Raw genomic sequence first — 12,027 nt, 5'->3', positions numbered from 1 at the left:
ACATACACACACAGACACACAGTATCTCTCTCTCTCTCTCAAGAAGCAAAATCGTGAGAGAGCCTTGCAAGCTCATTTGAAGTCTCCACTCCACAGCCTACATGAGGCATAAATAGGTCAACACAATTGTTTAGGTGTAGACAGCAAGACATAGATAAGAAGATCAATATGATATGTGTTTCATACTGCTGTATTTACCAGATATATTCCGCCTACTAAATTAAGTATTAAGCATTAAGTAGGCTAATTGTCACATAATCTAACATCCATGAAAATGTTACAATAGCTTACTGTACAGCCCCAGCCTGCTCTCCACCCACAACTTAACGACAATGTAAAGCAGTAGGTGACATAATAAGCTTTTCAGCAAACAAGTTTTTTCCACATCGGCTTACTGGCTAACCCTGCCAAATAAACAAGAACCTATACAGCTAGACATTGCTGAATTATTATCATTTAGTCGCGTTTGCTAACGTAAAGGGGTTTATGTGCATTTTGCACTGCCAGGACAGACAGACTTGAGTTTTTCTAGCAAACTTATAACGACGTTTCCTCGAGTTTGTCACGTTGCCTGATGTTACAAAATGCAGAACAGCAAATTAAGCCACTGACGGGTACAAGAGTGACATTTGTAACTGACTCCATGGTATCGACATTACAGCCTCAACAATCGCCGTAGTATACTCAGATACGCCGTACGCACAGTAAGAATCCGGAAGCCATATTGTGTGCTGGCCGCTCTCTCTACTGTCTGCTTTTCCCTGTCACTCAGAACCGGTTACCACGGCAACCAGTTGCTAGGCGGCATAACAAAAAAAGACCAAATTTGTACGTCTTTGCGTCAGACATGTAACGGCGTATCCAAGGCAACAGAACGCTGTACACACATGCAGCGGGCTCGTGGTAGGAAGGATACCACATGGTTCCCCGCCAGTTGTTTTACCTCGATTAGCCTATATATCCCCGTTTGATTCTCGTTACGTGGTAATACTAACCAAGTCTAGTGTTTAAGCAGTATTTAGAGTAAAAAGATTCATGTTTTGTCCTACATTTAGTTTCTGTAGATAGTCTACAGCTGAGGCTCCTAGTTGTGCATTTGTTAGAATGCATATGAATACAGTAAAATTAGTCCGTCAGAGCTATTTCCATCCCTCCTCACCCCCTGCCAAGTGTTCTATTATTTTCGATTCGCCTGCGTTATAAAGGTATTGACCTCAGTAGTTCCCCATGAAGTTAAATTGACGATTTGAGTTACTCATCCCGGTTTAGCACCGGTAACGGCAGCCCAGGCGGGACATAACGTCCTCCGTGGATCCGCGTCTCTGACGTTGTAGCGCTGACTAATTGTTGTTATCCCCAACTCTTCCTTCTCTCCTCACGCCTTTACACACACATCGAGTGTACAACATGCCCGCCCCGTGACATTTTGCGACATCACAAATAATAAACGTAGGCCCATTTCTTATTTTTCATTCATGATTTTCCACCCGGTCTTCCCGCATTTGCCCGTTTTAGCCCCCCCACCTCCCACCTGCCACATTCCCATTGGCGTCCGCGAGCAGCGAGCAGTGTAGGCTATAATAATGAATCACTTTCTGCTCGGCTGGGTGATGTTTGCAATGACAGGCGCCGATTTCCGTCACTGCTGCCCACTGTCCATGTCGGAATCACACTGTCTCTCAATGCTGTTTACATATTTTCTGGGTAGAGTTTTTTTTATATTGTGTTGAACGAAGCTGCCGTTGCTGTTCTGTTGTGCTTTGAGAAATTGAGGCTTTCCCACACACAAAATCGTGGATAAAAGTTTAAATTTGATTAAAATCTTCAATTGGATATACATTGGGTGGGATTGAGGGTACCTGTTTTCCAAAATATAGCAGCTTTTTTCAACATAAATTCCATATGTAATCAAATATATTTCCTATAGGCCTATACTCTAACGCAACAAAATCCTGATTTTAGGGAGTGTTCATATAGCCTAGTCTTGGCCACTTTCCCCACTGTAAACGTACGAACTCGTCAAGCTTAGAGGACTCCCGAGGGCGTGCCATGAGAAACTTCTCAGCAGGATTTCCCTTGCCTCCTTTGACGGGATTCCTTCCCTGAGCGACAAAAGACCTGCGGGGTTGTATAATAAATAGGTCAAGGACAGGGAATGGCCACTATATGTTACTTCATATAGTGTAGGTTATGTCCCTGTTTTCTTAGGGTGAATATCATATTTCTATCACTTTCTATAATCTAAGGACTATCAAAATAAAAATCGGTGGATGTGTATAACCTTATACATAATAGGTCTAAGTTTGGCCTAACTGAATGAACCAAACAGCATTGTCCAGATGCCTATAGGCATCAGGATTTCTTTCATTTATTTTTTTTGACGCTGCCATGACCTAAAATAAACAATGTTCCATTATAGATGGACACGTGTAGATAGATATTTTAAAATAGATACTTTCCACATATAGCAACGAGAAGTTCTTGAAATTTCCTCTCAGAAATTGTCAGACGGTGAGAAATATCTCGTGGCTATGATAGTAAAAAAAATCTATTATTATCCGTCCGCGAGGTAAGCTTCTAGTCCGTTTCAGTGGGAGAGGGATTCCCTCAACGTCACCAAGGATACCAAACACAACACCGAGGCACAACCCCATATATGGGCACGTACGTCAGCGGAACTCCGAGGCGGGACTAGAAATGCCTTGGTTGTACTCGAGGAGGATGGATTCATTCATAAGACAAGATCTGCTACTGTGGACTGTGATACTAACGTCCCTCAGTGCAGCGCAGACTTTACATGGATCTATAACCGTGTGTTTGATTAACGGATAAAGGAGAAAGCTTCTAGGATCTGAAGTTAAACGAGGGAGTTTGTAACATCTGGAATAGGACACTTTCCCTACACGGGGAACTGGATTACCTTCTTCATGCAACTTTTTTGGAAAGACACCAAGAGCATTTTACCGGGGAATATTAAAAAGACTAGCAACGGTAAGTTGACTTCATATGGGTCCTTCATTTTGGCTGTTCTATAACTTAACTATAACTCCCAAGTGTGTAATGCTAGCCGTAGCTTGTTCAAATACAGGGGTTGTTACAGTAGCCTACCTGGTTGTTTTTTTTACGGGCGAAGAGGTGAAAGGCCAATCGGTTGCCCCGTTTTGTAAACAGAGCCAACTTGCTACCGAACAGGGGCAAAACCCGGTGAAGCAAATCCCGGCTGACTCATAGCAGACAAGGCTAACAGCCGGCAAATGATAGCAAACCTTTGACAGCATCGCCTATAGCCCACCGGCCTGTGGAAATACCATTGCAGCTGAGCTAGCCTATATAACTCCAGTCATTCTCTCCCAACAGTATTGTAATCTTGTGTGTGCCGCTGCCCTGCCGCTGCAGGTGACATCGCGCTCTCTCCGGGAACTGTAGGTGTCTCGCTCTCTCTCGGCCCCTTCGGGGACATGTACCAAGGGTTCCCCGGAGACCTCGACAGCGGATCCCGTGGAAGTTCTTCTCCATCCATAGAGTCCCAGTACCTTTCCTCCGTGGACTCCTTCGGGAGCCCGCCTACCACCAGTGCTCCACAGGTAAGTTATGGTTATATTATTATGGCAGAGTACAGCCTGTATAAAGCCTGTATAGCAGAATATAGCTTGTATCCATGTTTGCAATAGACCGTGACCGAGACGAGCGGTCGCCACTGAATAGAATAAGAATTGTTAACTTGTTAAATCTATTTGCTTGCTTGCTTGTCCATAAATGCAACAGGTCTGTCCATACTTAAGGTCGGAGATCACATGCACTGATTAGGCTATATATCTGTGCATATGTGTCAGATTTACTTATGTTATTACAGTCACATAGCCTATGCCTTAATATAGAGCACATGCTTTTGCAAACGCGTTGCAAATACCACTGCTGTTTATTGTGGTGACCGGGGCTGTGCAGTGTTTAGAGCATCGCAACAGAGATAACTGAATGCCATTATCGTTGTGGGTACAATAGGCTAAATAGGCTATACACTTACTGTTCATTGACCGATAACGCTAAAATGATTCCCCGCTATGTGTATCAGCGAACTGTGTGCTGCCATCGCCACTAACAAGCTCGTCCTTGACTGCTGAAATTCACAGTAGTAGCCCCGGTGAGCCTTGCATGCAGCGGCTGTCTGAGTCAGGCTATGGCAACGTGGTAGGTTTACAGCATGCCGCAGAACGGATGACAAAGCCCTGGAACTCTCCTACGTCAGCGCCGAAGCCCTGCCCCTGCTCGGTTCTCTCCACGCTCTCTCTTCTTTCGCCGTGACGTAAATGCGTTCTATTTTGGAGTGTTACGTCGCGTTGCTAAGGGGAACACCGGGGGTGTGACGGGGGAGGAGGAAGAAGGAGGGGAGATGCTTTCGAGAGATATGATTGGTTCATCCGGCTGCTTCAGAGCCGCCTGTCCCAATGCCTTACACGCTTTTATATGAATATTAATGAAAGTCGATACTCGTTTTGGCATCATCACCGCCCGCCTCGGGTCTAAATAAAGCAGAAAAGACCTGGGACAGATTTGGGCTTCTCAGTCTATTATTATACTGAAACGTGGAAAAAGTTAAGACACAGGGACTAAGTAACACACAGGCCTTTCTCTGCAAGATAAACTTTTAGTATTCCAAGAAGTATGCTGCCATTATTTGTTCCATAGCTTTAAATCTGCTTAATCTGGTGTGGTTGGCTTGATGGCTACATTTAGTTCAATAAAAATGACAGGCATTCAGATTAAGGAAACTCATCCAAACAGCCAGCACATCAGCTTGTGCGTGCCTGTATTTCTGCCTCTGTTTGTGTATGTGTTTGTGTTGCTGAGGTACATAGCCTTATTGTTTTTAAAACCCTCTACTTGTCTCCTGCACAGGAGTGTGTGTCAACTGGAGGCGGGTTAAGCAGTGTGGGCAGCGGGCCGGGGGGCAGCGGCGGAGGGGAGATGCCCGGCTCGTTCGTGCCCACTGTCACTGCCATCACCACCAGCCAGGACCTGCAGTGGATGGTACAGCCGACCCTTATCTCCTCCCAGGCCCCTGGACAGAGCGGGGCCGCTGGCACCTCCACCATGACCCAGCCGGTGTCACTGGTGGACCCGTATGACATGCCGGGCCCCAGTTACTCCTCAGGCGCTGGTTTCACTCCTCCGAGCTCAGACACTCCTGGGCCAGCACCAGGTCCCATTCGCCAGTCCCGCACCCGTAGCCGCCGTACTCGAGAAGAGTCTGTGAGTGACGATGGAGATGTTGGTGTGTTAGTAAGTGTGTGTGCTTGAACGGTTTGTTTGTGGCCCATGCATGCCATACACACTATGTGTACTTGGTTATCTCATATTACTCATATAGACATCATAAGTATCAGATCCAGGATTAACCAGGATCCAGAATTGATGAAACATCAAATTTAATCTGTTATACTTCAAAGTAACTCCATTCTCAATAAGAACAAGGACGACATGTTTATCCTAATCCTTTTTGTTTTCTGTCTTCATCGTAGCTAACTCCAGAGGAGGAGGAGAAGAGGCGTGTTCGGCGAGAGAGAAACAAGCTGGCCGCCGCCAAATGCCGAAACCGGCGGAGAGAACTCACAGATAGACTGCAGTCGGTGAGCTTGGCCCTGTTATAACTGTCAGAATGAATAATGATCATAATTGCATGCTTTATGTTACCCCCCATAGCATGGCGGTTTGTGTTAATGAGTGTGTGTGTGTGTGTGTGTGTGGGGGTGTGTGTGTGTGTCTGTGTGTCTGTGTGTGTGTAAGAGAGAGGTAATCGTAATTGGATGTTTAGTTGTGGGGAAGATAATTATAGTTCTGAAGATAGACTATTGTGCCTACAATATTTATGGCCTAATTAATGAGCTCTTATATAAGCTGCCTTATATACTGTATATCTAGCTGTAGGTGAGGAACTTGTTTTGCAAGGCATTTCTATTGGGATAGATGCATCCACCTCCACAAATATTGAAGCAGAACTTCTGTTTATCTAACCATCCCATCCCCTCTCTCTCTGCTGCGCATCTTTTTCCCTCCTCTACCTTACTCTTTCCTTTGTCTGTGTCCCTCTCCATTTCACCTGTCTCCTCGCCCCTGTTTCTTTCGTTCTCTGTTTCTGCTCCTGTCCTCCTCTCCCCCGCAGGAGACAGACATACTGGAGGAGGAGAAGGCAGAGCTGGAGGCTGAGATCTCTGAGCTGCAGAAAGAGAAGGAGCGTCTGGAGTTTGTCCTGGTGGCACACCAGCCGAGCTGTAAGATCCTGTACCAGGAGCAGCCTCCGCAGGGCTCAGCCCAGCTCCCTCCAGTCCCGTCCCAGCTCCCTCCCCAGACCCTACAACCGCCTGTCTCCATTGTGGGCTTGACTGTGAAGGAAGACTCTTTCTATCTGCCTCCCGCCTACACAGCCCATCCGGCCTCCACACAGTCCCAGCCGCCGGTTCAGCAGCAGCAAGTCCAGCAGCAGCCTCAGCCAGGGATAATGCAGGAGGTAGCGTTTTCTAGTTCTTTCTATGGCTCAAGTGAGCCGACACCTGGCGGGCCGTGCCTTATGGCCAGCGACAGTGGTGGTGGTGGTAACCATGGCGTTGCGGCCACTGGCAGCTACAACCCCTCATACACATCTTCATTTGTGTTCACCTACCCAGAGGGAGCCTGCGGGGTCAGCGCCAACCAGCGGAACAGCAGTAGCGAGCAGTCATCTGATTCCCTGAACTCGCCTTCGCTGCTGGCGCTCTGACTGACCGACAGACACGCGCACACTTATCAACATGCACATACATTATGCTCGCTGGAGGTAGAGGCTGAGGCAAGTACATGCACAGTACCAATCAGTCTCTCAGATTCAGCAAAAAAACAAAAAAAACAATCACTTGCATCCGATTGGGTTAAAGTTTACACATACTGACATGCATTCCAATAAAGAGCCATACAAACAGATAATTGCACATAACACAGATTAAATTAGATCAGTATCTATCATTTAACATTTAGCATAGACAATGAGACATTTATTGTTTTTATGATATGCAACTGGACAAGATAAGTGAATACAAACTGAGTCACAAAACACAGGCTGTCCAAGTTGCCAATCTTAAGCGCTCTGGCTAAACAGATAGCTTGATTCACAATAAATACTTTCAATCTTTTACATGTACAGCGCATTGAGTAAAATACCACAAGCTCACCTTACAATCCCACAAGCACCTATGCCCCCACCTCGTTCCCTCTGTCGGTCACCCCTTCCCAGTGCTCTTGCTCTCATCCTTTTCCATCCCTTTCTCCCCTCTTCTTCATGCTGAATGTATTTGTGCAAAGCTGAAATAGGGAAGAAGGACACTTTGTTCAGGGTCTTTTCTCGCGGGGGGACAGACTGCTGACCTCTCGCTCACCTCTCCCCCCCTTCATCCGCTCGACTCGCTCTGCTTCTTCATTTGCTGGGACTTGACAAGTTGGGGATCTGCATCACACAGCCTCCGCTATATCTTGTGCTTTCTCCTCTCGTTTTTTAAAGTTCTTCTGCCGTCTGCTCTCGTTTTAAAGTTCTTCTGCCGTCTGCTCTCGTTTTAAAGTTCTTCTGCCGTCTGCCTGCCTACCATGCGTCCCATCTCTACCCATCTCTTGTTTCTCCTCTTCTGTCTCTGTGTCTCTCCCTCTCTCTGAAGTCTTCGACCCCTGAGAGCCCGAAGACCCCTTCCAGCCCCTGGGACCTTGAGTGAATGCCGGCCCATCTAACACGTCCCTTTGCACCCCCTCTCACACGGACATGGACGCAACCCCCCATACAGAAGAGCCTTTTTTGGAGCGCATTGCTCCAAGCGGATCCTTTTTACGGTGAACAGCAGCCAAATACTCTTACGCACGCACAAAGACGCAATTGTAAACAGTCTGATTGATGAACACAAATTGCAAGACGGATGCCACTGTCTTCTGCTGAGCCATTGTTGGATGTTCAAAGATGAAGATTAGACACAACTTGTGGTGTGATGCTGCTGGTGGAATGAGGATGGAGGGAGAGTGGGCAGGGAAGGAAAGGAGATCAAGCCAAGGTGGAGAGACTCTGATGGAGGGGCGATGGAGAAAGGATGAATCCCACCTTTAGCCATCGATCTTTGGAACCAAATGTTGAAAACAAAGCAAAAAAAAAAAAAAAAAAAAAAAACTCCTGCTCTTGCCAACTGTGTGGACGGGTGACCTCTCACTTCTTACCCTGCGTAATACCACCTCCATACCACAAAGCCTCAACGCCCCGGGCCCACACGCGCGCATATTCACACTATCGCTTTCAAGTCTCTGAATTGAAGTTACAGACAATGTTTTGTTGCAGCGTACCAACTCCTTGTTTTGTCATCAAGTATTTTCTGTCGTTTATTCGGGATTTATGTAGTGAGTGTAACCTTTGAGAAAACGACTTCATCAGGTGGTTATAACAAGTAATGTCTGTCGAATTGGGATGCCGTTGTTTGACGCGGAGCTTTTCTGAGACTCGGCGGGTCCGTTGGGTCCGTTAGCTCCGTAGAATCGTCCAGATGTGAACCAAATGCCTTTATTTAGAGGAGAGACGTTTTTTTAGTGATTCAGACAACCTCTAAGCATCGGGTTCAGTGGTCTCTGTGCCTCAGCCTGTTCCCTCAGTGGAAACCAGGCGGGGGTGCATTTTATTGTGAGTGCGTCCACTCAGAGCCACCTGGCCCGTTTATTTCTTTCTTTATTGAGGTTGATGTGGTGAGTGAGCACAAAGCAAGACCTGGAAACGGAGGGGACGAAATGTGGGGTGATACCGTGGAGTGAGCGTCCTTTCTTTGCCTGTGAATTTGTACAATTTATTTTCCTATATGTTTGAGTGAGAATTGTTAAATATATTTTTTGTTTTGTGTTTGTTTGTTTGATTGTTTTGCGTTGACCTCTGCTTTCACTTGTACTGTTGCTGCCAAAGTTTCTTGTTTTGTTTTGTTTTTTGTTTTTTATAGGGATATTTCCTCATAACTGTTACTATTATTATTGTAACTATTATTGTTTCATTATTTTATTGTATTTTCATTTGGCAACTTCAGAGGCATGTTGTGCACTATGAAAGTTTTTCTGTGTCAAAAAATCTAATTGTAAGCCTATATGCATATACATATATACAGGAAACATGTATATATAAGTGTATGTACCATGATTGTAAAGTATGAATGTTTGCAGATCTAAATAGGATATTTTTGTCAATGAAGAACAAGACGAGGTGTTATTGAGGTTAGTTTTAAAATGGATATTTTTCTAAAAGAACAAAAAACTATAATAAACTTAAAGTACTCCCCTGTCCCTCAACATGAAGCACGATGTCACTGCCTCTATCCACGTGTATTTATATGTTTTATAAACAGTATAAAGCACTATCCAGGACACATTAAATGTATTGTTTATGATGGTGTTAGAAGGTTGTGCTATTGCCTTTGTTTTGTTTGTTTTTCTCTGTGAGGTCTGTCCCAAAGCTACTGACACCTAGACTCAATGCCACTTGATACTTATCAGACTCAAAATGAGGAAAACTAGTATAACTGAATGTCAAGATGCATATTAAAAGTGTTGCGACTACAACATAATGACTTAACTGTTTCATTTAAGGACAGAGTATTGAAAACCCAGTATGCATATTTTTGTCCAGTATAAACATATCACTCAGTAACATAGTCATTTCTCAATTGAATTGTGTATTTGAAGGATAATCAACATAATCAACATTATCATGTTAGAGTTTCTCCATTCCTGTACTCAAGCAGCCATGTAGTCAAGCATAGAGATTGAGATGAAATTTCTTGTGATTGTATTTGCTAGTTAAGAGTTTTATTTTCAGTAAATAAACATTTTTATTAAAAAAAAAATGTCAAGCTTAATGCTATAAGTTTTCTTGTTCAAATGTGGCTCTAGGTGGTCAGAAAAAGGACAGACCTCATTGTTTTTTACTGTTCTTGAATAAGGCCGATATATTTGTACAGATGTTGAAGATGCCGTTTGAATTTTCTCCAAAAGCAAATGTGATAAGAATGTGTTCTGGTGTCAGAATAAGCATAACACATATTCATTAGTTCTCATGTACATAGATTTTTGTGGTGCTACTTATAGTATATGATATGTCCTGATAATGATGAGGCAATTTCACATTGTGGAAGATTACACATAGCTATCACTGAGGCTCCAGACAAAAGAACACACTGCTTGAATCGTCCTGTCAGGACTCTTTTTTCCACATGGAAGCCAGTGATACGTTGATTTTGTGAATTCCCAGCAGCAGAAGCTCTGGAAGCAGGTCACTCTGATTTCATTGAAGTTTAATATAATAATCAATTGCCTGCTAAATTACTAGGTGTGATATACAGATCTCAGAGGGCCTTTGTACTGTACCTGCACTGCAAACACCATTGTCATTGATCACTCCCAGTCACATTTCCTTATGCTCACTCTTTCCCTTAATTTCTTTGCCTTAATTTTATTTTGAAGGTTTTTGTTGTTATGTCACACTGGCAAATCTGTCCTCACCTTTTACAATACAATCACTGAAGCTTTCTGAGGAATTGGGGGAGGGTGGCATAGAGGGAAAAGGAAAGATGAAAGAAAGAGAAATTTTTAACTAGTAGTGGTAAGAGAGACAGTCTGCCCTTATAACAGACAAGACAGGGTTAATTGAACAAGATCTTTTCCTATTTTTCTATCATGGGTTGAATGTTATTATGTATTTCTATTTTTCCACGAGTCCCACAGGTTCTGACTTTTTATTTTGCCATGTATGAAATGCAATACTTATTATCCGCTTGGATAAACATTATGTAGCAAATCATCTGAAGATCACACAGTGCTCAAACTGACACTTTCTCTGCTACTACAGTATGTCCAATGTGATGATGTATTGCTTTAATTATCAATGCTTGTTAAAATATTGATAGTTATTCATACTACTTTTGTAACATTTACTTCATAGATCAGATCATAGCTAATGACCTTTTGAGATGGCATCCTTATGAAGAAATTATCTATTACAAATTATCTCAAAAATATTGTTTTTCTTTTCTTTTTTTGTTGTGTGTAGACATTACCAAGGTTCTTTCATTTCATTTCAAAGGAGCCATTGCTTCTTCTCCAACCCATGCCTTTAATCAAAGTTTCATCACTTTTTGTAATTATGTATATTTCAAATATATTTTCTCTCTCTGTGAAGCAAAGGTTTCAATTTGTCACAATTAGAAATAGAGACAGAAAATATATATATGAATTTAAATGTGATACATTTTGGGTGAAAGGCCCAAACAAACCTTATTCTGGAGGATGTAGGTGTGACATTGTCGCATTGATGTCATTTAGGGCCCATAGATGTTTACTTAACTAGCTCATGAAGGTGCTCTAATAACTACATGTGTATCTGTTCAATGCATATTTCATTAAATGTAACTCATTCATTTTCTGCACATGCCACTATACTGTTCACTTTCCCTATAATCTTCACTGACATTGGTTTTTACTCTTGACGTGGACCAAACTATACGGCAAATCTGCCCAGATGTTGCTTTTGCAATTCTTGCTCTATTTTGCTGATGTTCTGTCTCCCTCTTTCAGCTTCTGGCCCTTTTTGCTATCCTATTAAAGTTTACATGATAAAGGGGTTCTTTTCTCACTGTTTATAGACTGCGAAAGCTGAGTGAGCTGTCTCCTTTAATGATGGTCAGGCCTATTGTCATTCATTTCCGAATTGTGAAGAAATGACATTAATAAACAACATATTATAAGGTTTATGTCTCTTTCTTTTAAAAGCTTGACCTTGATTAAGCTTTGAGATATGTGCAAGTTTTCTGTTGATATGTGTGTGTGTGTGTGTGTGTGTGTGTGTGTGTGTGTGTGTGTGTGTGTGTGTGTGTGTGTGTGTGTGTGGGTGTGTGTGTAAGAGAGAGAGAGAGAGATGGGGGGATGTCACACAAAACTGCAGTCTGTACCGCTCTCTAGTGTTCATAAAAGAGAACTTTTTCTGTGCTGGCGGAA

General features: G+C 43.4%; 1 protein-coding gene across 5 annotated transcripts; it reads left to right on the top strand.

Moving 5' to 3' along the window:
* The first annotated feature begins 2,751 nt into the window (after nt 1-2,751).
* On the top strand, nt 2,752-11,779 carry fosb (FBJ murine osteosarcoma viral oncogene homolog B). 5 transcript variants are annotated; one of them, XM_071927906.2, is made up of 6 exons: nt 2,752-2,991; nt 3,397-3,584; nt 4,897-5,280; nt 5,520-5,627; nt 6,161-6,505; nt 7,680-11,779. In XM_071927906.2, the coding sequence occupies exons 1-6, from the start codon at nt 2,928-2,930 to the stop codon at nt 7,731-7,733; spliced, it is 1,143 nt and encodes a 380-aa protein (XP_071784007.1). In that variant the 5' UTR covers nt 2,752-2,927; the 3' UTR covers nt 7,734-11,779. The 5 variants fall into 5 exon arrangements, with proteins under 5 accessions (XP_071784007.1, XP_071784006.1, XP_071784004.1 ...); XM_071927905.2 differs by having other exon boundaries at nt 6,663-11,779; XM_071927903.2 differs by having other exon boundaries at nt 4,897-5,250; nt 6,161-11,779.
* Nucleotides 11,780-12,027: the final 248 nt, after the last annotated feature.

This window comes from Centroberyx gerrardi, chromosome 6, assembly GCF_048128805.1.
Source record: "Centroberyx gerrardi isolate f3 chromosome 6, fCenGer3.hap1.cur.20231027, whole genome shotgun sequence".
NCBI classification, from domain to species: domain Eukaryota; kingdom Metazoa; phylum Chordata; class Actinopteri; order Beryciformes; family Berycidae; genus Centroberyx; species Centroberyx gerrardi.
This window is presented reverse-complemented; position numbering and strand designations above follow the sequence as displayed.